A 25,480-nucleotide genomic window follows, 5' to 3' on the forward strand; every position below is an offset into this window, starting at 1 on the left:
ACAAAAATACCCTTCTGGATAGCAGCGAATGCGCCTATAGCAATACCGTCTTGAAAGAATTCAATCGAACCTCCACCTAAAGAAAGGGAAAGCACATCAACCCCATCGTCGACAGCAGCATCCATTGCTGCCAATATGTCGGCATCAGCACAGCCGTCAGCAGAACAAACCTTGTAAATGGCCAAATGAGCACGAGGAGCCATGCCAACGGCTGTGCCACTAGCCATGCCAAACACGTTGGCGCCTTGAACAAAGTTTCCAGCGGCCGTGCTGGCAGTGTGAGTGCCGTGGCCTTCATCATCGACAGGTGGCCCTGGTAAATCGCTGACGAAATTCCTGGCGCCTATTAGCTTATTGTTACACATTGTGCCGGTGACGAACTCGCATTTCCCCTTCCACTTCGCCGGTGGAGGAGGCATATCTGCATCATCGAAAGATGGATGGCCTGGAGCAATGCCGGTGTCCAGGACTCCAACAATGACACCTTCGCCATAATTTGAGCCCGGCCAAAATCCCAAGTTTTGATGCAACCCCAAGAAATTAGGACTATGAGTTGTATGCAAAGGTAGCTTTCTCTGTGGCCTTGCAGTAATAAATCCATCCATCTTTTCCATTTCTTCAACTTCTGCCTTTGACAGTTTCGCCGCAAAACCAGAGACCACATTGCGGTACGAGTGGACTAATCGGCTGGAGCCCTCATCGTCTGTCGTGGTTCTTGGCAGGAAGGAACGGTACCAGCTCTCCAGCTCACCGGAATCGACCAAAACTCGGCCCTCCCGCAAATTTACATGGACGATGTAAGTATCTAAGTTGCTTTTTGGTGCATTTTCAATTGTGATATCCTCAGCCATTGCAGGATAGGAAATCATCATGTAAATGAGAGAGAACATACACACGATTAGAGCCATGTTCGAGAATGATCTGAACATGTTGCTCTCCATGATTATGATTGAACAATTAGCGCATTGCATCAACATATATATAGTAAGAGGTATCAAGCAGTTGCTGGCCGGCGATCAAGTGCTTGTGATTTTAGAGATCGAGTTGGTAGTTCCGCTGGACGACCACAACAAGAAAAAGAAAACATTGATCGATCATCCTTATGTTAATTTATGCCTGTTCTTATATGTTTTCACCTTGTTTAATATAACCTCGGAGAGAATATTGAATTAATGCTTCCAAATGACGAGAACAAAAGTTCAGTGGGTTTGATTGGTTCATATCTGGAAATGAAAGATAACATTTAAGGGAAAAAAAATTATATTTTACATTGCTCAAGTTAGTTTTTTTGAAATTTTAGTCTCGTTATTTTTTAACTCACTATATTGAATTTCATAACTTTAAAAAATTTATAATTTTAGTATTAAAAATCCTGTTAAATTGTTGACGAAAACAACATGTGTATGGCATGAACTCCATTAAGTTTTGAAAAAATTAAGACTGTTTTCATTTTAAATTTAACATAATTAAGATTTGAAATTACATTTATAATTTTTTTGAAGTTATGGGAAGCAGTGAATTAAAAAGCAATAAGACTAAAATTAAAAAGAAGGTAACTTATGGCGCGAAAAATATAATTTTTTTTTATTTTTGACCATATTTGCATCTGAGTTCTTTGATGTAATGTCATTTTGTAACATTCAAGTCCACAGTTTATTCAGTTTATACCTTAGTTTGATTGTAATGATCAAAATGCTAAAATTTGGATGAGTTTTCATTCATTTCTAATTTCTCCTTTTTCTAATTATGCATTTATTGTGACAAAATAATTATATCAAAAGTGTAAATTGTCATAAAATAATAATATGATTGTACATGAAAGGAAAAAAAAAAAAAAATTGTCCCACCCGAATTAGATCGCCAAGTGCGATTTTCAAAATTATCTGATTGGGCTTGAGCTAAACTTTTTATAAATCACAATCATAAGGTTGGATAAAAAAATTATTTAACTTGGCCCAACCCGTACCGCGTACACTTCTAGCTAAGATTAATTGAAAATTTTATTATGTGATGATAATTTCAATATGTGGAGTCGTGGACACTAAGAAGGACTAATTTGAGACTAAAGTGAAAAAATAAAACTTAAAATGATCATTTTTTCCTCCAACAAATCTATTTTCCAGCCATTTTTTGACGGGAAATTATTTGGGGGACCAATCTAAAACAAAAATTAAATTTTAAGTATCTAAAGTCAAAAAATAAACTTGATGGACTAAAGTAATTTTAAACGAAAATTTAAGGGAATAAATAACGACATTTACCCTTTAAAAAATTGTGTCACTTTCACAAACAGTTCATATCACAAAAATTATACAATGCACGAATTATTTTATTGATGAAGGGAAATACGAGGCATAGATTCCCAGTAGTATACAAAGTTGTGTACTGAACATTAGGATTTATTAACATTGTTTAATCGACCATGATTGCAACAATCGGGCTTCTGACAAAGCATTTCTCTGAAGTCCACATTAGAAATCCTTGACTAAAGTTGGAGTTTCCAGCCGATGGAAGTCTGCTAAATGTTACTTCATATGTCGCCTTCTGTTTTTGCTCCATGAATTCAAGCTTCTCAGGTTTAACAGCAACATGGACCCCTGGAGGGGGTGAAATCTCGACAACGTAAGACGAATTTGCCTCGCCAACATTAGTCACTGTCCTTGTGTATGTCTGAACTCGTGATCCAAATAAAACTGAGAATGATGGATAATTAAGTTGTGATTCAGGGATCCAGGATATCTTAGAACAGTTCACTTTCTGCTGTGTAATAATACCAACTTCTCTGTCTGTATACTCCAGTCCACATAAATACGGAATATAATCATTGGGTTGAATGTCGTAAACAAGTCCCGGATCATTAGCCCTGGAAGGATTCACATGACCTGCACCTGTGGCGAAGACGTCTGCTGGCTGAAGATTCTGATCCTCAATGGGATTATGGGCAAGATTGACAACATCAGCCGTAGTCATGATCGCGGACTTGATTGCAGCCGGTGACCAATCAGGATGTGCGCTTTTGAGCAGTGCTGCTACCCCACTGAGATGAGGGCATGATGCTGAGGTACCAGAACCAATCAAGAATCCAAGTTTAGTATTTTTGCTGCTTTCAACCGAAACCGGCCAGGCTACAAGAATGTTCACTCCAGGGCCAATGATGTCCGGTTTCAGAATTCCAGGGCTCTGCAAGCTTGGCCCTCTCGAGGAAAAGGAAGCCACTGTTGGAGCATGATCGTCTCCAATTACAGTCCCTTTAAATGATAATGTGGCCATAGGTTTTGATGTGGAATTTATGTATCTTTTGATCCGCAAACCATCAGCGAAACCGACTTGCGCTGTTGGCAGAAGGATAGGCACCAGCATTTTAGTGACTCCTGCGGACTCTTGATTCATGAAAATTATAGCTGAGCCACCGGCCTCCTCAACTTCTTTGACTGTCTCTGAAAGTGATATCGCCACGTCCAGTTCACACACAACTACTTTTCCTTTGACATTGATGCTGGTTAATGACCCTGAAGTGCAAAACCGGGCATTAGGATTGGTAGTACTTTTTCCAGGGAACACAAGAGGTAGCAGTGTTTGCGAAAAATTATTTGGCTGGATGATTGCCTCGCCTTCTATTTCCTCCTTGTTCCCAAGAATCACAGTTGCTTTTAATTTTCTGTCAATGGTGCTTGCGCCTACCGTGAGAATCCATGGGGCCTCATTCGACAACGTCCCATATTCCGGTCCGCGATTCGTGGCGGAGCAGCTCACAAAAATACCCTTTTGCACGGCGCTATAAGCACCAAGAGCAATGGAATCAAACGTAAATGAAGTCGATGGCCGACCTAGAGAAAGCGAAAGCACGTCAACACCATCTTCAATTGCAACATCCATAGCCGCTAGTACATCACTTTCCGAGCAACGTCTGGATCCAGAACAAACTTTATAAACGGCCAAGTGAGCAAGAGGGGCTACACCAACAGCAGTTCCATTGGCTTGCCCGAAGAAATTGGCCCCAGGCACGAAATTCCCAGCAGCAGCGCTTGCAGTGGAAGTTCCATGTCCATCTTCATCCAGTGGAGTCCCATTTCCGAATGTGAAGTATCTTGCTCCAATCAGCTTATTGTTACAGGCAGTAAAATTGAACTCACACTTTCCCTTCCACTTAGCAGGTGGAGGCGGCATGCCTTCATCGCTGAACGACGGGTGGCTAGGGAACACCCCAGTGTCTATCACACCAATAACCACACCTTTCCCATAGTTGGAGTCTTTCCAGAAGCCAAAATTCTGATGCAGGCCGAGGAAGTCGGGCGAATGAGTCATGTGTAGGGGAAGCTTTCTCTGAGGCCTTGCGTGGACGAATCCCTCGTATTCTTGGATGAGTTCTACCTCATCAGGTGATAGTCTTGCAGCAAAACCTTTGATCACATTCTTGTATGTGTACACCATTCTCGGCGATCTGTCTGAGCTTGATGTACTAGTAGTAAGAAAGGAATGGTACCAGCTCTCGAGTTCTTCCGAATTTTCGAAAACTTTTCCATCCGACGCCTCCACATGCACGATATAAGTTTCTAAATCACTCTCTTCATTTGCAAATGCAAGTGATGAATGCAAACTGATCAGCAAGGCCAAGAAAGCTAGAGATGACGAGAATAAGCCCATAACAAAATTGGGATTCTTTTTTCTCGTTTTATTGATGATTTTCATATCTAGGGAAGATATTTTAAATATTTGTGTCTGAAATTTGAAGTTGATCATGTGCTGATATATATATATATATATATAGTGATATTCCCTCATAATAATCTTTATAGCGATGGAATGTTTCCACCGAAATGAAATTGCGACCAATTTCCAAACACAAAATTCCATTGAAAATTTGACGCAAAATTTTGTCAGCCCAAAAATATCGAAAAATATGCAGCAAAATTTATTGCGTCCAAATTTTCCAATGAAAATGATTCGTCTAACGTATTTTCCAACGACTTAATTGTTTTCCCTATACGGTTAGGCTTGACGCATGACACCATTGCAAATTTATTGCTAAATGTTAGTAAGTAAATTCTTATATTAAAGAATATAATTTAAAGAATTTTACTTGCTAATTATCTTGATATTAATTTTTTTTTTTACTATCTAATTATTTTCTTGTAGTGTTGATAAAATAAATTTCTATAAAATTAAAGTTGTCTCTCTTTATACTTATAAGGCTAAAGTTGTCAGTCCTCGTATTTACAAGATTAAAATCGCAATTTTTCTATTTTGAATTATCAAAAGTCATGGAAGAAACGTTCTACAGCAGTTATCTATTATTCACTATATAATATTTGAATTTGGTTCGTTGAATGGTAAAACTTGGTAGAGTTCAATTAATATAATTATGCATGGCTGAAAGTCGCAATATGAACTATATAATATTCAAAGGTGTTAGTTTCACACTGCACACAACATGTTGGAATATTATTGGAGCATACGTAATCATGAAACATGTTATAAAATGCTAAAAAAATTTAAGAAAATCAAAGATATCAAGAAAAAAGAAAAACATAAATGGTATAATTACTACCATTTGATTTTCTGCAAGTAAAAGTATATCAATTGTGAAGCATGTTTTACTCGAAAAAAATATAATATTAGCAACAAAATTTGAAGTGAAAATTTTTAAATTAATTAATGTTACAAATATATATTAAGTGATAATAATTTTTATATTGTCATTATATAATAATTAATAATAAAAATTGTGTGTAAAGTTGTTATTTAAATATAATTAGTGACACATGTATAGTGACGACTTAGTGACAACATATATTATTGTCACTATATTGTATTAATGTCACTGTAAATGTGCCACTAGTTATATTTAGTTATAACTTTGTGCATATTTTTTTATGATTATTCATGCCAATAACAATTTTTACTAAATAATATTAATTATTAAAAGGGTAAAATACACTTTGCCCGCCTGGACTATTCTTGATGTAACATTCACCCCCTAAACTAACAAATGTAATATTTACCCCTGTAATTCAAATTTTGACAATATTGCCTTTATATTATATATATATATATATATATAGTTCAAAGAATTTTTTCCCAAAAAATTTGCATTTTAAGTTTGATTAAATTTTTTTAATTGAAAAAAGTATCTTTTAATTATAATAAAGTAATATATAATTAGTGAATTAAATAGTTTGGATTTTATTATATTTTATAACTCAAAGTTATGTAACGAATGAGAATAAAAAAAATATACAAAAAAAAATCTATGAAAATACTTTTTTAATTAGGTAATAAATTAATCTCATGAGGTATTAATGTAATTTACCCTAATAATAAGAAAAATTATGATAATAATAATAAACGATTTTTTTTTAAATAGGTTTTGCAGGAAAGCTAAAAGAAAGACTTTGGAGGGTTTTGACTTTTTTAACCTTATCTATAACTCATATGATTAAAAATTATTAACTTTTATATTTTTATTATATTTCTAGATGAAATATGTTTAACAAGATTTAATCATAATTTTTTATTTTTTTTGTAACTTCCAGAAATGGAAAAAAAGTTATTTTTTTAAGTTAAATAATATTTATTATTACGTTCATAAGAAGTTAAAGTTTTTATTATTCGTTTAAGATAATTTATATCATATTCAGCATACAAAAATACAAAAATTATTTTTTCATCTAAAAAATAATTAATTTGATAATTTTACAAACTTAAGGTATTAAAGTGAGAAAAAAAATTAAATTTATCTTTTTACCCTCCAGAAGTCAAAATCTTAGCATATTTTCACCAAAAAATAGTTAGAGGGACCAATTGAGACAAAAAACTAAAATTTAGGGGACCAAATAGTCAGACGGACCAACTATACTATTTATCCAAAAATCAAATATAAATAAAAAAATTTCTCTTAAAATTGAAAAATGCATATATCAGAAGTATATCCAGCTACGTGCATAGATAGATAAAGTTCAAATTAAAATCAAATTAACTATTAATGAATATTAAAAGTTCATTCATATATTGATGAAATTCAACATCATTGATTAAAATGTATTCAATCTTGATGATCTTGACTTATGTTCAATTGGGGGAAATAGCACTTTTTGTCTCCTAATTTAGAGCCTTTTCACTTTTGGTTCTGTTAGTTATGGGATTCTCGCTTTTGGTCCTGTAACTTTTAGAAAAACAACACTTTTGATCCTATAAACACATTTCTATTAATATATTAATGGAAAATAGCATATGGTCGTTAGAGTCTTTACATAGTCTCATATGTTATTCGATTCTCATTTTTGGTCCCATAATTTTAAAAAAGTATCACTTGTGGTCTCATATACTTAACAGCCATGTGGATTTTCCGTTAGACATTTAACGAAAAGGTGTTATGGGATCAAAAATGCTTCTTTTTTAAAATTATCAGACCAAAAGTGAGAATATTATAATTAATAGAATAAAAAATAAAAAAACCCTCATTTACAGTACGAAAAATACTATTTTTTCCTCTTAAATATGATTAAAGTGTGCTATTTCAAGTCTAGTTAACAATCAAATATACATGTCAAATAAATGTGATAACATAATCAAATTAATGAGTACTCAAATTCTTGGAGTTCAAAATATTAGCTTAACCATACAACATATGAAGCTTAAAGAATTTCACAGATATATATAAAGAACCAAGTAAGGTGAGAGGACTAAGTAAATTATCCATCTGACAGAAAAGTTCTACCTGTAATTTTGCATTTTTTTTAGAAGATATAGTTATATGATTACGTTAATATTTCAATAAATTGAGTAATTATAGGGAATAACCCTTCAGTGGTATTTCTTTAACAATAAATTAACCTAACCAACTATTACACTGAAATGGAGTATGAAACTCTTTAAAACTTACAGGCTGAATATGAAAGAAAATTATTACAGAAATAATCAGAAGAAAAATTACAGTAAATGAAGAAGATAAAACCTGTTTGAATATGGCTCAGAAGATAGAGCCGGATCCAATATACTGAGGGACACGGTCACAAAATACCGGACCCAGAAACCCAACACATACCACGGTTGCTCCTCCACCGACTGTACCCAAACCGAAACCAGATCACAAAGATCTTACACAGATGACCGATCACCACAACCCACCACTCAGGAAAATCACACAGAGGTATTTCAGAGGAAAGGGGAAGAAGAAAACAGATTTCTCTCGCGCATCGTGGTGGGGGAGAATGGGGCTCCCATTTATAGGGTTCGATGAAACGGCCGGAGCATCAATCCGTTAGGCGATTTTTGGAAAAGCCATCGGTTGGCTTTAGGAAACCGCCGGCAACAGGTATGATGAAAGGGTGTAATTGCCATAGTCGAGTGTAGAAGGGAGAAGAGGGAAAGCGGCGGAAACCGAGTGAGAGAGGGAAAAACTTATTAGGGTTAGAAAAGTGAGAGACATATATACCAAATCAAGCCGGGTCGGGTCTTGTGGCAGTGGGTCGGGTACCGGGTAGAGGGCCTCCCAAGTGGTAATGAGTTTGAGTTGTGGGCCTCGGATTTGGGCCATATAATTCTAACAGTAATTAAGGAATAAATTAATTCAATCAATATATTAATACAATAAAATATCATAAAATAAATAATAATAAATTCACATAAAGTGAGATATAAACATCCATACGTTCGTGGTTTCAAACCCATGATGTCAAAGTTGTCCGTTGAAACTCAGCCTTAAGCATTAGATTAAAACATCATTAGTGTAAATTTTATGTTTTTTTTTACTAATAACGGTAAATAAATAATAAAAGCTCATCTAAATACCTCAATATGGCTAATACTGATAAGTAAACTACAATAATTTATATAAAGTGAGACAAATACCAATATTAAGTGCAATTAATACCTGCACATCAGGCGGAAATAACACTCATGATCTCGAACTTGTTCAGGAATTTAAACTATAACTTTAATCTTAATTTTAACTACTGGATTAAGACATCATTAATTTGTAAGTTTAGATTTAAAAAGAGCAATATTTGTTTATATGGTCCCTCTTGCTGCCCAAACGCCACCCAGTAATTGTTTTCTTACAGGGCTTCAATGGCAAAGAAAGTCGATCTTAATAAATAAATTGGAGTCTTTTTTTAATTCCATTAATGCCTCCTGGCTCAGGACAGCATATAATTACTATTATTAATCTATTTTCGTCAAGTGTACAATTTATTAAAAATATAAAAAAAATAATAAAAATTATAAAAGGTATAAATGACAAATTACTGTTGGTTATAGGTACAATTACAGAATTAATCTTGTATGTACAATGGGTGAATAAATTAGTTCCGTAAGTATTGGACTGACAATTTTAATACTGTAATTTTTAATTTAGTGACAATTTTAGTCCTTTCGATTGTCTATTGAAACTAACAATTGTCTAACAAATACCTTTTATAATGCACTGTTATAAAAAAATATTTGTTAGCTGCGTTTCTATATCAAATGAATATTTATTATTTTTTAAATAATAAAAAAGTTAATAATTATGACCAATTTTAAAAAATCTCTAAATTAAGTTGCATTTTTATTTCTACGCCTAAAATTTAGAGAGAGAAAATTCAATGGAAATAAGGAAAACAGCACTATGCACACTTGCACAGCGAGTAGACCTCCAGATTCTAGAGCGCACGAGGCTTGGGTGTGGGAAAATAAAGGAAAAAAATGGCATTTTTGAGGTCAGTGGTGACCACAAAAACAACAGCCATAGCAGCCACGGTTGCGATTCCAGCTGCCTTTGCTCTCTCTTCCGTCTCCCCCTCTCCGTCAACTTCACACTCTTCTGCTTCCTTCCAAAGGGTATTCAAGAACTTGGGTTTTGGCTCTCTCAGTTGCTCCTCGAATCCGATTCGCGGACTCGAAAAATCGGGTCTTGTGAAGAGCTTTGCGAGCCCGTCTTCGGCTGCTGTTGAGATGGATCAGAAACCAGCAACCCAGGTGATAATCTTTCTTTGAGATGTTAAAATTGTCTAATTTTGATCGTTTCTTTTGTTGTTTCTCCGGGTTTTATTTTTCAATTTTTGTCATTTCATTTTGGGCGTCAAATTGATTGCTTCTATGGGTGTTTTCTTGATTTGGGCCTGCAGAACGGTGCGGTGCTGCCGGAGCTGCTGGTGAGTTCTATTCTTCTTTTGAAATATGGATTAAACTGTTTTTGCAGCGTAGTTTTTAACTTGTAGTGAATTTGGAATTGAGTTTTTGACAGTTTTTTTAAACTTTAAAAATTGAAACACGAAAATTTTTATTAGTGATGAAAGTTGATGCTGGAATTTTATGAATTTGCTGCTGGGGAATTGAAGTTATAGGACTATTGTCAAGTTGCATTTCTATGAGTTTATTTTCTTGGTATAACTTTTTGTGAAATTTTGCATCACAATTTCTGGAAAGTTCTGTGTATTTCTTAGTGGAAAGTAAGTCGAATAAGTCTCTAAGTTGAAACTTTTGCTCAGGACCTAATAACTATAAAGTGTTGAATTGTCCAGATTCTATGACGAAATTAATGTGTTCTCTAATATTAAGTTAATCCTTAAATATTAGTTGCGAATTGAAGTTAACCGTCAGACTTTTGTTCGAGTGTTTGTGCATGAACAATTATATAATCTGTTGTGTGTCTAGGCACGTTTGTCTTGGCATCAGGTGAAACATTGAACATTTCAAGCTTGCATTTTTTTTTTGTATCGATCTCGAATATGTGTTCACTGTTTAGGTAATCTTTTTTCTTTTGTTTTCTGGGATCCTTTTTTTCTCCGGATAGGGTAGGGGAGCGGGATTATTATTGGGGAGATGGGAGGCTGGGAGTGGGGAGAAGAAAGTTGGCTAATTTTGTTAGTTAATATGTTTCAAGGTTTCCATTTGATCATGTGCCACTATTTCTTACTCTTTGGTATATCTGGACAGACTGAATTCATGGTGGATATGAAATGTGAGGGCTGTGTGAATTCAGTCAAGAACAAGTTGCAGACTGTTGATGGTGAGGCCTCGAGAAAGTAATACTGCTTTTTATTTTCTGTAATCACTATAGTATTTCCATTCTACTCTTAGAAAGAAACACTGATTATATGTTCGACTTTTAGGTGTTAAAAATGTGGATGTGGACCTGGCCAATCAAGTTGTACGAGTTCTTGGTACTTCGCCTGTGAAGATCTTGACTGAAGCCTTGGAGCAGACTGGTCGAAAAGCCAGATTAATTGGACAAGGGGTACCAGATGGTAAGCCATTCTCTGTTCTTTCATTTATCCTCTTGTATATTGCTCTCTCCCTATGATAATGCTTCTGTCATGTGGCACGGGAAACCACTTTGTAGATTGTTTATTTTGTTTTTCCCTCCTGAAATAATATATGCTTTTGATTTCTAGTTCGTTCTAATATCTGAAACAAGAAAGTATTATTGAAGAAGGGATAGTTGTTGTCGTGTTTATTTTGCTAGTCTCTCCATGAAGTATGGGTATTTGTATTTCACATGGCTGTGACGATGTGTGGTGCAGAGTTTCTAGTTTCAGCAGCTGTTGCTGAATTTAAAGGTCCAGCTATATTTGGAGTTGTTCGCTTAGCCCAAGTGAATATGGAATTGGCCAGGATTGAAGCTAACTTCAGCGGTTTGCCTCCTGGAAAGCATGGTTGGTCCATTAATGAATTTGGTGATTTGACAAGAGGGGCTGCGAGCACTGGTAAAGTGTTTAATCCAACTAAGGATGAAAAAGAGGTTGGTTTCATGTATCCCAACTTTTTGGCTTCTCGTAATTTCTTTCTCCAACTTAAAATTGAGTTGTACTGCTGAATGAAGGATCTAGAGAGAGCTTATTTGCTGCTTATTGTAGTCTGACTATTTTGACATTCCGACCTTTTGCTTTATATTGTATGATTGCTACATCCCTTAATCCAAGAGTTCAATCTTTCAGCCACTTGGTGACCTGGGAACATTAGAAGTGGACGAAAAGGGTGAGGCATTCTTTTCCAGTGTCAAAGAAAAGCTGAGAGTTGGTGACCTTATTGGCCGATCCATAGTGGTATATGGGACTGAAGATAAATCAGACGAAGGTATTGCAGCTGCAGTGGTCGCTAGAAGTGCAGGAGTCGGTGAGAACTACAAAAAGCTTTGCACTTGTGACGGTACCACTATCTGGGAAGCAACTAATGCAGATTTTGTCACCAGCAAAGTTTGAGCACTACAGGTCTGGGCACAATTTTCTGCTGTAGAGTTACACTGTACTGTTTCAAACATTTATGCGACACTTAAAAATATCATTATGAATAAACGATGGCGCTGTCATATTAGCTGACAACGGTGTAGGCCAGAGAATTTTTATGTTGCCATCCATCACGAAATCGGTCAGTTGTGATTATTATGTTCTGATTGTTCTTACTTCGGCATTTGCTCAAAGCTCCGTATTTATGGCACTATATCCGATCGAAAACTGGAACCGAGATTATCAACTGAGATTGCTAGAGTACATCTTGTTGCTATGCACTGAGTTGAACTAAGGGGATGTTTGCAAACATTTATTTTAAGTTTTTATTAGCTTATTGTTGAAACTACGCCGAAATTTGTTTTACAGTTTTTGCTCTTGAACCGTTTAAATTAAGTGAATTCAAACATTCTACCAACTTTTGCAGTTTATTAGTAAAATTGTAAGTACGAAGCTGTTTTTCCATAGATTCCAACTTCAATTTTTTTTTTTTGTTTTTTTGTTTCAGTTTTAATTTTTGTTTTCAACCATTTTCAACTTTGTCCTAAAAAATTGTACTATTTATTTTGTTGTGGTCCTCAAATAATTCGAAGTTACAATATTAGTCCTCAAAGTCTCACTTTTTTTTACACTCTTGTTATTTTTCGTCAAGTGTTTGTCAAATCTAATAGAGGAGGTTACGTTTTTTAGTTCCACTTTTCATCTTCAAATTTTACTACTGATTTGACTTTGGTTCTTTACTAACTATAGGTCACAATTTTGATCTTCAAACTATTATTTATTTATTTTTAATAAAATTGTTACTTTCCATTAAGTGCAAGTTAAAATACGACACAAAGACGTTTCAAATTTAGCGGGAATTAGTTGAGGATTTGACTTCTTATCATATTTATCCGGGTATTGTCGTTGCATATGCTCCAATCATGATATTTGTAAACACGTCTGTATCAGAGTATTTGTGCCCTTTTCATTTTAGCCATTAGTGTCAATTATCGAGGATTTTCTGATATCTATATCCATATTATATATAAAAGTGTGAAAATCTCCTAAGTGTTTGTTTCCGATTGTGAAAAGACATTCATATCCTTAAGTAACATTTTTAATAAAATCAAATTAGTTATATAAAAACAAGTTCTATTTAAAAAGATAATTTAATATTTCTAATACCTCTAAACTATTTAGACAATGCTAAATATATCTAAATAGTTGAGAGGGATTAGAACTACTAAAGAATCTCTCTTTTAATTAGAATTTGTCTTTTTAAACTAACTTTTATTTATTATTAAAAAGAGAAAGAGGACAAATGCTTTCTCATAAATATATAAACTCTTTTCTTTTTTTAAACTAAAGATCAATTTAATATTTATAATAATCCTAAAGTCAACGATGATGTTTCCTTACAAAACTTTGTTACAATTTTGAATTTAAAAGATTGATACATTTTAGAGGTAAATATATCATTTATGGTTAGCTATAAAAAAAATCTTAAGTTCATAAAATTGTATAAATAAAACTATGATTAAATATTTTTTGTAGCTAATAAATAATATAAATTCCCTCTAAATATATATTTTTATACGTGCAACGCACGCAATACGTTCTATTAATATATAAATATTGTTATAGAATATTGAAGAAGAGAATCCTATAGAGACCATCCATTTTCAAAATAAAAACATTACAAATACATCCAGCGACACAAGGGGTAAATTTTATTTTTTTCGTTTTACGAAATGAGGGGTAAAATTGAAAGTTGACACGTTCAGTGAATTTGCTTTGGGATCCTCTTAGACAGAGCGTAAACGGATAGCAAAATCAGCAAAGTGAGGACGATGGATCCAAACAGGGCGACGGAAATGGAAGCCGAAATGTTCCGGCAGAAGTAGTCGTATACGTTGCAGATCTTAGCCCATTGGACGTGGGAATTGCCTTTCAAACCTGTGTATCCAATTGCACCTGCTGCTCCTACTGCAGCAGCCACAATCCCTAACAACAGCTGATCAACAACATACAATGTCAAGAATCATTTTTCAATCCTATTACGTTTCCGGGTTTTTTCCCATTTTTCAATCAAATTCCAATTCACAAGGAAAGTCGTTATCATTAGACTTTTCTTTTTGACATTTCTTTGTTCATTGCATGAAAATAGATTTTTCTTATCTCATAAATGATTACTAGAATTTAAATTTTAACTGTGATTAATCAAAATTAACCATGATTTTAGTTTTTTGGCCAAAATATAGGCACGGCTTATGTCTTGTGTCATGTTTGCAAAAACAACGACTAATAGCAATTTTCCACAAGGTGTGGTTAATAATTTATATTTGACATGATTTTTTACTTTTGACCATAATAATTAATCATAACAGAAATTATATTTCTTCCAGTATTATTATATTCGGAGTTGTTACACTTAGACCCCTCTAAAGTATAAAACTACACTTTTTTTCAAAAAAGTTCTAAAATTACACTTACATCCATTTTAAAAATTTATTGTTTATATCTGACTTTTTTGTTAGAATTTGAACGAAAAATATTGACGTTTGTAAAATAATTTACATAAATTTCAAATTTTTTCCCTTATTTAATATTCTCATGTAATAATTTTGTACTTATAGGGGATGTAATGATAACCCCAATCCACATATATATTACATTTATTCTTTCATAAGTATAAAAATATAGATGAGAATGTTAAATCAACAGCAAAATTGAAAGATAATGTAAATTCTTTTTTTTTTTGCTAACGACAGCATTTTTCATCAACACCATAACGTAGCAGGGTAACTGGCAAATTTTTTAAAGGGATGCAAGTGTAATTTTAAATTTTTTTTATAAAAAAATATAATTTTGTATTTTAAAAGAACTCTAAATGTAATTAAGCCCTATTTATATTGAAAATTTTAGATGTGTGAGAGCTTACCACATCAAAAATGACAAAATGAGACAGCACTCTTGGAAAAGAGCCAGGCCTGAGGAGGGCATACAGGGATATGAGGGTGCTTATAACTCCATAAAACCCTGCAACTGAGATTGCTGCTATAAAATATCTGCATTATCAATTATGAATTTATTAATATTTTTAGTAATTTAATTTAAAAAAAATTAAAAAGATAATCATAGGGTGTGACCTCTGACTTAGGTCATATGTGAGAGGTAATTGCTAAGAAGAACTTCATTTATGTTTTTATTTCCAAGAATTTTTTTAGCCAAATTATGTTTAGGGCCCATGATAAATAGGTCAAGCATCTTTAATCTTTAATTTTTAATTTTTTTATTTTTATTTAATTAAATAAAATAGAAGAAAAATAAAATGGTTAACTAATCAAATTCCATAAATATAAATTAACTTTAAATGTAGATGAATAAAAAGTTATTGATATAATTAATTAATTAAAGAATAGTAATTTATGGAAGACATAAGTATAAATAAGAATATATTAGTCAATCCATATTTTATTTACCAAAAATAATATTTGTAAGATCTTGAACCTTAATATGTAGAATAGTATAAGATATTTTTGCTAGAGGTCATTTTACAACAACAACACCTTATTAATTTTGCCATACCCTAAGTCAATAAAATAAATTATGTGGAATAACACTATAGTCAAATTGCCAATTTTCAAGATTAGGATATATATATATATATATATATAGAACTTCTAATAAGTACACTATATTTGACTAGATTTTTTATCAAACAAAAATAAAATGAAATATTAAACTATAATATATAATTTTTTTTATATAAAAAAAGAGTTCAATTGAAAGATGATGAAATTTGAAAATAAGGAATTACATGGCTAAGGGTATTTTGGAGATTGGAACTTCTTTTTAAGAAAAAAAAAGACAACCTTATTGTCTTTTTCATATTTTATCATATTCCTGATAATTTGAACTAAACACGAGATATTTATCAGGGATAATTATATCTATATTTCTAAGCTATGGTATATTTATAAAAATTATTCATTTTTTTTAAAAAATTACACATATAGCTACTAAAAACATCAAACTCATTTACACAAAAACACCCTGTTTTTTTTGTAAATTTACACACACACCCCTCGAAAACATTAATAATATTATACGAACTATTCATGTTCTTGGCTGTCAGAATAATTTCTGTGATCACGTAAAAAATAAAAATATATGTTATATATAAACAACAGATAAAAAAAGTAAATATAATTATTCATATTTTATTATTCATCTACTATTTATTTTGTCATTTCTATTATTGTTAATTGTACCTTGGTGGAGCCAGGGGATTGCTTCGGATAAAAAGGGGCAGTTTGTCTTCTATGCAAAATAATATATATAATTATATATATTTCACGTGATATATAAAAAAGTACATAAAACTCGTATACTTATATATTAAAAGATTATTTTATACATATGTATAAGATCTTAAATATCTTATAAAATATTTCAAAAAAAATTATAAACTCTTCCAAACACCGTGCAGCTATAATTAATTAGTATTTGTAATAATTATTTACTTCATATCACGATGATTAACAATAACGAAAAGACATATTTTGTTTAACGAGCGACCATATTAGAGCTCCAAGAAGGTGCATATGAACTATCATTTACGTACCTCAAGAAAATGAAACTTCAAGAAGCTAAGGTACACATATATATACATAAAGTACTTACATTAAAGCTGGTGCTTGAGTGAACTTGGCTGTTCGAGAAATGAGGTAAGGAGGAGCCGGTATCGGAATAAGTTTTGTTTGGTTGCTTGTGACCAGCAGTATAACAGCCACCAGAGCTGAAGCAGACAGCAAAAATCTCAGCACCACATCGCCCAAGCCAAACAAACCACTAAGTGGTTTCTCCGCCGGGGCTCTCATCTCCGGCGGTGGCGCCTCCTTCACGGGTTCCGGATGAGTTGCTGTATATGTGGATGCCATGGACAGTAGTCTGTGTGTGTGTATGTGTGTTCTCTAAATGTTTTTGAGTTGTAAGCTGAGCATTAGGGAATACGAATGTGATATATATAGAGAGAGAGAATAGGATTTTTTTTTTCTTTAGAATGATACATATTTGGTTGAATTTCACACACCATGAAGTAATTTATTAAGTGTAAGTTGCATCAATACATCTTAGGGTTACGCCATCCAAAATTTTGATTATTTATTACACTCTAAATCATCGTGACTTATAAATTGTGGTAAATTAGTACTATTTACTACGACCAAATAAAATCGATGCGAAAACTTAAATTATGAATACGGTTAATTAACATTCGCTATGATTTTACCTATAGTCAAAGTATTCACAAATTTTAACTACAACAAATATTCTGACCACGCTTGGAGGAACAACGGTTAATAACCGTTGCACAATCGTAGTTAATTAGTATCCATCATGATTTTTTTATTTTTAACTATAATAATTAACTACAGTGAAAAACGTACCGTAGTATATATTTACATCTAATTACATAATATTCCTTATCATTTGCAAAATTATAGGTACACCCCTTGACAGGGTGTTAGTGAACGTACCTCAGGGGTATCTGTTTCATGCTGAATAAGAAGTGTACTTATAATTATAATTACAATATGAAATATCTTATAATTGTAATTATAATGTGAATATATGAATAATTGTTCCCCTAATTTTGGAGCATTGATTTATGAGAGGTGGGATGCTTGACCTGCTATTGTGTTCAGTTGAGTCAAAGGACCAATATAATACGGCAAAAGGTTGGAAAATGCAACAACGACATGTGTGATTGACTATTGCTTAATATATGTGGAAAAAGGGATGATTTTATTTTTAAATATTATATATAGGTGGAATGGAAGGTTGTGATTTTGACAAATTTAATCATATGGGGTTTGATATTTTCAGTGAGAGGGTATTTCTGTCATTTTATAATTCTTTGAAAATATCTTATCAGTAAATTATGTTGATATCGTGTAATATATAATAGGTCTAATTATAAAAATATTTTATATCTTTTGTATAATAATAAAAATATTTTATATTTTTTGTAAAATTATAAAAATACAGGCCTTGAGGACAGTGGTTATGTATCGAGGATATTTTTGTAAGAGTGTGTGTGTGTTTTCCAGATGAAATGGTTATATAAATTATAATTACAACATTAAGATGTGGACTTATAATTTTGCAAAGCGCATAAATGTTTGAGTAATTAGATTTAAATTTAGGGATGTGGATGTAACTTACCCGACCTATCGTATAATATGTTTGAAAGATTATAAGATGTTGAAAAATATTTAATAAAAATTTAAAAGAATGAAGTTATAAGATCAAAAAACAAGACTGTTAGGAGCTTATAAACATCTTTAGAAAAGTAAAGAGATTCCAACTTACTACCAAACTTCTAATGACTCTTCCATTTTCAGCCATATTTATTACAAAATTGTTAGGGATATTTACGCTCTCATCTATTAATATTTGATGTAATTATACGTAAAATTTTTGTAATATAAAAAATTATATTTACTACCCTTGAGGTTTGCTTCCGATCTAATAAATAAGTCCATTCGTTAGTGAATATTCATTAAATTTGCCGATATGATGAAAAAAATTAGATAAAAATATATATATTCACCCCCGATCAACTTAATAGTGATTTATTACAAGTCAAATAAATCTTTTTATAATCAAATTATCCTTACATATCGTCACATGTAAATGGAGGTATATCTTTATCATTGTAAGAGTAGTTTAGTTAGAAAAAAATTATTTAACCTACAATAAGTCGGTAATCAGTCAATCAAGAATAAATATAAATTTGCATTCAGATTTTTTGTTAATATAATCGGAGGGGCCTATTTGTTAAATGGATGCAAACTTCAGAGGTACTATATATAATTTTTCAAACCACATAGAGTTTAAGTGTAACTACACCAAACATCAGGAAAAAAAAAATATAATTATTCCAAGTTATTGTTACTAATATTTTATAAGCTTTGTAATTTTATTTGTTCCAAATATTTTAAACAATTATTTCTAAAATAAAATTTAATATTTTATAAATTGATAAAAAATATGTTATAAGATATTTTTAAATAAACGCCCACAAAATAGGGTTTCTTAATTACACAAGTTGAGAAATGCGTTTTCTTGAACGTCAGCAATCGTTGACAATTTATTTAGAAAAGAGAGTTTACTTTTACTAATCTTGCTGATATTCTTAATAATGTAGTCTCGTGAGGTACATGACAAATAAAAAGTGTTTTAAGATTAAATAAATAGTGAAAAATCATGTTAGGATCACTCAGGCCCCCCCAACTATTTGCTGTCTATGCTATAAATATTCAAACAGGTCATTTGGGATATAACAATTACATCTTAAATTTAAACGAGAATTACGATGAATTCTCATTATATTTGATAAAATTATATAATTCTTAAAAATTAATATGTTATAAAAAATCGGGACGATCTGTATGGAAATTTTGAAAAATTGCAAAAAGAATATTATTCACTTAGTCCATAATTTTTTTAAAAAAAATAAGTAAAATTATAATTTATAATCTATAAGGACATTTTTGCCGGTTCAACACAAAAAAAAAAAAAAATGGATCAGAAATTAACAAAGACTAATGGATTTAACTGATTTTTAGACGTCTATTAAAATGAGCAGGTATTGATAATTGTTTTCAAATAATAAAGGAGTCTTTATAATTACATCGAATCTCAGAAGTATTTGCCGTAATTTACTCAAATTTTAATCATCAATAATCATTTGCCCATTTTATATTTGATAATCATCAATAATCTCGAATATTTTTTATTTCTCATCAATAATCATCAAAAAATATATAAAAAATTCAAATTTACCCATTTCTTTCTCTCTCAATTTTTCTCGTTTCTTCTTTCTCTTTCTTTCCCTCTCTCTTTCTATCTCCATTCTTCTTCCTCTCTCATTTCTTCCCCGAACCCATCTCCTAAACCCCTAGCCCCAAATTCATGGCAACAACTTGTTTCTTCTTTCTCTTTCTTTCCCTCTCTCTTTCTATCTCCATTCTTTCTCCTCTCTCATTTCTTCCCCAAACTCATCTCTTAAAACCCTAGCCCCAAATTTATGCCAACAAGGACGACAACTCGGCAACGAGTACGGCTTCCATTTCTTCTCTGTTGCATCTTATTATTCTTTTTCTTGAGTTTGGTTGCTATTTTCTATAATCAAAACAAGTTGAAGAAAGGGTGAAAGTTCATGACTGTTGTAGCAGTTTATATGTAAGATAAAAGTCCGATGTCTGTGCGAATTTCAGTTTCAGATGGTTGTCTTTCTCCTCCATATCTGTTGAAGCTCTTTAATTGTATTCTGATGGTGTAAATCCAAATGCAAATTGCTCGTCGGCTCAAGAAATCGTTCTCGAGCTCGAAAAATTGAGCTCAAGTTCGAGTTCAAGAATACAGTGTCGAGCTCGAATTGAGCTCAAGTTCGAGCTCGAGCTCGACTCGTTGCCAGCCCTAAACGAGGCTGCGATAGGGAGGGAAAGATGGGGGCAACAACGAAGTTAAATGTAATTGTCTAAATAAAAAATAAACCTAAAACTGAGCGCGCATGTATCACAAATACTACCCAAGGAGAGTACTTTGCCTATTTATTTTTTTCATAACTTTTTGTTAATTTATTTATTAAAGGGAGGTTTCTTGATCTTTTCGCAGAATACAGGGGCTAAATTGCTTTGTACCCTATACATATAATATTCAAGATTTCAGTACTCGATCAATCCATTTGCTCGTAATATCATTAAAAAGGAAAGCAATAGCAAAATACACAGAAACAAAAAAATAAAAGGAAATGATTTCAATCTAAACGGAGGACATGTTTTGAGGAACTGAGGTAGATTACTAGCTCAGTATTTATACACATGGCATGTATATATAAAATGGAATAGATAATGGAGCATGAAAGCAAAAGGAAATTTAATTCGAGATTACTAGACCTGTTGATATCACTAGATGCCTCAATCTTTGAGAGGTGGTAGAAGGCCATCCTTCTTGGCCATCTCATAGAGAGCAATGGCCATCAGTACTTTGGCATCCGCAGTCGTCCGCCACAGATCTTTATAGGGAACTACATGCACCCTGATTAGTTCGCCGTGATCTCTAAGCCCTGTTTCTTTGCCCTGTAGTTGTCTGATGATCTCTCTATCGACTTTTCCTCTGTACAAAAACAGACCAAGATCTTCATCGCATCCGCCCTGAAAATTTAAAACGTACCAGTGATTCAGCCAAATGGAGTAACGAAAACGAACAAGATATCAATTTGAGTCGAGTCTGCTATTAGATGGGTTGGAGTTGCATTTACTTAAATGAACTGTCTCCTACTCCAAGAAGCGTATTTTGTAATAACATAGCATTTGCGTATATCGGACATTACCTGGGAATTGAATCAAGTTGACTACAAGAGTTGTCAAAATTTCATCTTGTAAATTATAGATGAACTCTACTGCATCTGCACTTTGTTCTAACTAGTTCGTCTGATGTAAGCACTCTATTGCACAAAAACACATTTTCTTTTATGTTAGACCTAGAGAAAAAAGGTTGCAATAAGAAGTTGGATCTGCATCTGCTGGAGATATTGAGGGGGAAATGTGAAAGAGAATATTATTAACTGGTTGCAATGGTTATACTTTTACAGTAGTCAATCATGCAGTAGTTCCAGTTAGACGGCAAAACACCAATAACAATTCCACCCGGCAAAACAAGAACCTCTATATCAGATCTTTCTCGTATTTGAGGATGACATAAAAAGTTAAGGGTTGAAACATAAGCTCAAGAATTAGATGTCAACGCACCGGAGAAGGAAAAACTCTGCGTCCAGTTGAGGGATGTAAAAAGGCAGTAAGATCAACCACATCATCCAGATTTAAATGCAAGCCAGTCTCCTCCTCAACCTGTGAAAGGACTGATCAAACAAGTGGAATTTGAAACTCACAACTACTTCGGCATTCTTCTAAAGTACATGGGAGGTTTTTGCACATAATTCATCATAGGATGGTATTAACATAAAATTGGGAGTAAGATTTTGATTGCCAAAAATGCAGTTCTGATAAATAAACAACACAAATTATTGAGATATAAAAACCCTCGACTACCATCATTTACATCCCATTAGCGCACGAATATTGACCAAAAATCATGGTAATATTTCATTGTCTTACATAAAAAGACTTCAATGCACAGGATCAATTCCTTAGCAACCATCCCTCTAGTTATGGATCTTGATATGAACAAGAGATTTTGGAAGAAGAAATTGATAACAGGATTGGGCACTCAAGAAGTGCAATTGAACCGTAAAACCAACGATATCAGGTAAACAAATTATGGACTTCCCAAATCGGTTTCCTCTTCTGCAAGAAATATTTGAGTACTATCTGCACATCTACATGCTTCATACACTAGTTCTCGTCTACAACCTAAAAGAATACTATCACACTTCTATTGATAAGTTGTTGCAGTAATAATTTACCTTTTGTTCCCACCAGTTATATTGAATCAGTCAGTCATGTCATATCCAGTTCTGTTTAAACCTCCAGGCTAACAACAGGTCAATAAAAAAACACTTTTCATCCTACTTTGTTACCGCCAGTGCGGACTTTTACTACCAAAACTAGGACCTGAAGGAAGAAGGATAACGAAATAAATGCTAGCCACTTGACATTGTAGGTTTGCTTTGTCAAAAAGGATCTAGCAAGAAAAAAGATTCCTATCAAATTTTGATTTGATACTTTAAAAATTTAAGATGCTTGGCATTTTCTTGCACATTATACAGTAATTCATTTAAACCCCTCTCATTATCCACCACTAATACAATCTATATCAACAAAATCAAACCCTTCGCTTATTTTATCTCAACCATTCAATGGAAGTGATATCAACAAATCTTGATTCGTCATCTTCAAAATTCATCATTTAATCTAGAAATTTAGCATTCCACGTGTAGCTAAATATTTGTAACTATCACTGACTAATTCATCCATCTGAGAGTATCCACTTCAATCCGACTGTCCCCATCTCACAAAAAGGAGGCATATAGTTGATCTACAGACAACAATGGGCATGCAAAATTGAAACACAAGACTTTGATTTACAGAACCTAGACAGGCATGCAGCGGTTCACTACCACAAAACCCTTAGACCCAGAAGATGACTTACACCAAACCCAGTTATTACAGCACCATCTAGTACACTATCCAACTTTTAAGGTGATTCTACAGTTAACTGATCTACAAGACCTTCCCTTCCAAATAACAATATTGTCAGTATTAGCCATTTTTCAAGATTTTCATACAATTGATGATATGTTAAGCTAATTACCACATACAATAACTGGTACAATAATCAAGAAAATATAGCATGGCACCTCTTGATATTACTAAACTTAATTCTCTATCTTTCTTTCAGTCACAAACAAAAAGTTGTTCGTCTTGTGACTTAATTTTTGGAAAAAATTATTCTATTCCTATTGAAGGCTCAAGCAATACTGAAGATGTGATAAAGGATAAACATTCTAAGATCAGATCAAGCAATGATAATCAGCATACAGATGAGGAAAGATGTAGCTATGAGAGAGAGAGAGAGAGACCTCACGAACAGCTGTTCCAACTATATCACCCTTGTCATCATCCAACATTCCAGCAGGTAATTCTAAAATAAGCTTCCCAACGGGGACCCTGACCTTCCAGGTTCACGTAAGTCAACTAGAGTGTCATGTGGTATAAGTTTTTTTGTGATTTTCAAATACTTACAAACAACTAAAATAAGGAAAACTACCTGCTCAGTTAGCACAGCATAGGTCTCTCCATCTGAATCCAACAGGATTAACACCGCAACAGCTGGCCCTCGTGCAAAAACAATGCCTGGAACCTGTTCATGTTCTATATAGAAATGAATAACAGAATCCTATATAGCCAAAACAAACATAAAAATATTCCAGCATAACTAAGGATGCCAAATTACAAGGAAATTCTTCGTGAAGTTTCCTTTATTTTCTCTATATATTACATTTTTTCTCTTCTTCAGGGAACACAATAGCGCTTTAGTTTAACAACAAATACAACCACCAGTGGGAGGTTTAATTTGAAAATCATTAGCTGGACTTTTCTCTGTTATCCACAAGATCCATTAACCCTTTTTACTTGATACAAAGTATTTAAAAGGATGAACAAAGAAGATGATTGGAAAGAACGAGATAGCTACTCAGATATCAGTAATCACTCAAACAAATGAGTCAAGGTCCTCCAAGGATAATCTTAATATGAGCTACCTTCTGCCCTGTTTCCTTGTCAATTACATCTGCTTTGAACTTGAGAAATCCAACACGACTGCCAAACATATCTACACTCTGCTCCAGCAACATGGGAAAGAAGTCAGCCAACTTGAGGATATAAGGTAATAGTCAGAACTCAGATAGTAAGGAAAAAAAGGCAGTTTCAACATCTCTAGGGCTTGTCTCTACATCCAGTATCATTCTCCTCGACTCAAAGTTTGCATTTTTGTTTCTGATAAAAAGTTAATTATATGAGATTTAATTTTAACATTTAAATATGCAGTAGCAGTAAGCAAGAATATGTTTTCTCTCTCTCCTCAGCTCCTTACAACATTGGAAGTTTCATCATGCTTTCCATAAGTCAATCAAAGAAGACGCCCATGCAAAATAAAAGTGCGTTACCATTCTCACTGTAGTATTATTTAGGAGCACATTTACGATTTTGTTCCGTAAGCAGCATCCCGCATTCAAAGGCTAGCATGTTCATCTTGGTTAGTACCATTTAAGTAGTTTGCAAACATTATGCTTGACTACCGCTTAGCAGAAATGATGAAGTTATTCATTAACTATTAGATAAAAAAAATAAAATTAATAATCTTAATATCCAATGTAAAATCAAAAGAAGACAATAACTATTCAGACCCTTACACCACCAAATCCCAAAAAAAAGGTTCAACTGCAGCATATTCCTGTTTATTATGACCTCATTCCCCCAGAGCAAAAAATCAGGCAAAGTACAAAAGAAAAAACAACAGAAAATGTAAAAAGAATGTATTTTAACCGGACAAAAATTCCACTTTAAGAGAAAAATAAAAATCAAGTTCAGAGTAGAAAAATATAATAGAAAAAGTTAGCCCATTGGAGTTTTAAAACTCAATTGCACCATCATGGAGAAAACGGTTTTCTATCAGAAAACCTGAATGAGCACTTGTCTTAAGAACATGGCACCATTAGCTAGCAGTCCTGCTTCTGTCTGTATGTTTTTCAACCACTGCTT

The 25,480-nt window shown here is 33.0% G+C and overlaps 5 protein-coding genes across 5 annotated transcripts in view; 1 reads left to right on the forward strand and 4 right to left on the reverse strand.

The window, feature by feature from the left end:
* Positions 1 to 945, reverse strand: part of LOC110012112 (subtilisin-like protease SBT1.7) — a 2,791-nt gene extending 1,846 nt beyond the window's left edge. The window contains 1 exon segment of the mRNA XM_020694368.1: positions 1 to 945. This exon segment is cut by the window's left edge and continues 12 nt beyond it. Within this exon segment, the coding sequence (XP_020550027.1) occupies positions 1 to 941 (941 nt within the window). The 5' untranslated portion in view covers positions 942 to 945.
* On the reverse strand, positions 2,258 to 4,743 carry LOC105164254 (subtilisin-like protease SBT1.8). Its single transcript, XM_020694969.1, has one exon. The coding sequence runs from the start codon at positions 4,738 to 4,740 to the stop codon at positions 2,413 to 2,415; it is 2,328 nt and encodes a 775-aa protein (XP_020550628.1). The 5' UTR covers positions 4,741 to 4,743; the 3' UTR covers positions 2,258 to 2,412.
* Positions 9,616 to 12,470, forward strand: LOC105164171 (copper chaperone for superoxide dismutase, chloroplastic/cytosolic). Its single transcript, XM_011082770.2, has 6 exons — positions 9,616 to 9,957; positions 10,107 to 10,133; positions 10,918 to 10,990; positions 11,094 to 11,228; positions 11,505 to 11,722; positions 11,919 to 12,470. Exons 1-6 carry the CDS (start codon positions 9,685 to 9,687, stop codon positions 12,180 to 12,182), a joined length of 990 nt encoding a protein of 329 aa, XP_011081072.1. The 5' UTR covers positions 9,616 to 9,684; the 3' UTR covers positions 12,183 to 12,470.
* On the reverse strand, positions 13,850 to 17,213 carry LOC105164255 (CASP-like protein 1). Its single transcript, XM_011082867.2, has 3 exons — positions 16,875 to 17,213; positions 15,130 to 15,256; positions 13,850 to 14,202 (listed from the first exon to the last, which is right to left on the reverse strand). Exons 1-3 carry the CDS (start codon positions 17,129 to 17,131, stop codon positions 13,969 to 13,971), a joined length of 618 nt encoding a protein of 205 aa, XP_011081169.1. The 5' UTR covers positions 17,132 to 17,213; the 3' UTR covers positions 13,850 to 13,968.
* The window catches only part of LOC105164172 (nudix hydrolase 14, chloroplastic), a 5,691-nt gene continuing 1,193 nt past the window's right edge, over positions 20,983 to 25,480 (reverse strand). The window contains exons 3-8 of the mRNA XM_011082771.2: positions 25,400 to 25,477; positions 24,481 to 24,558; positions 23,988 to 24,080; positions 23,800 to 23,892; positions 22,010 to 22,108; positions 20,983 to 21,412 (exon numbers count right to left, since the gene is read on the reverse strand). Of these exons, the coding sequence (XP_011081073.1) occupies positions 21,176 to 21,412; positions 22,010 to 22,108; positions 23,800 to 23,892; positions 23,988 to 24,080; positions 24,481 to 24,558; positions 25,400 to 25,477 (678 nt within the window). The 3' untranslated portion in view covers positions 20,983 to 21,175. The remainder of the gene's footprint in view (positions 21,413 to 22,009; positions 22,109 to 23,799; positions 23,893 to 23,987; positions 24,081 to 24,480; positions 24,559 to 25,399; positions 25,478 to 25,480) is intronic.

This window comes from Sesamum indicum, linkage group LG6 (assembly GCF_000512975.1).
Source record: "Sesamum indicum cultivar Zhongzhi No. 13 linkage group LG6, S_indicum_v1.0, whole genome shotgun sequence".
NCBI lineage: Eukaryota > Viridiplantae > Streptophyta > Magnoliopsida > Lamiales > Pedaliaceae > Sesamum > Sesamum indicum.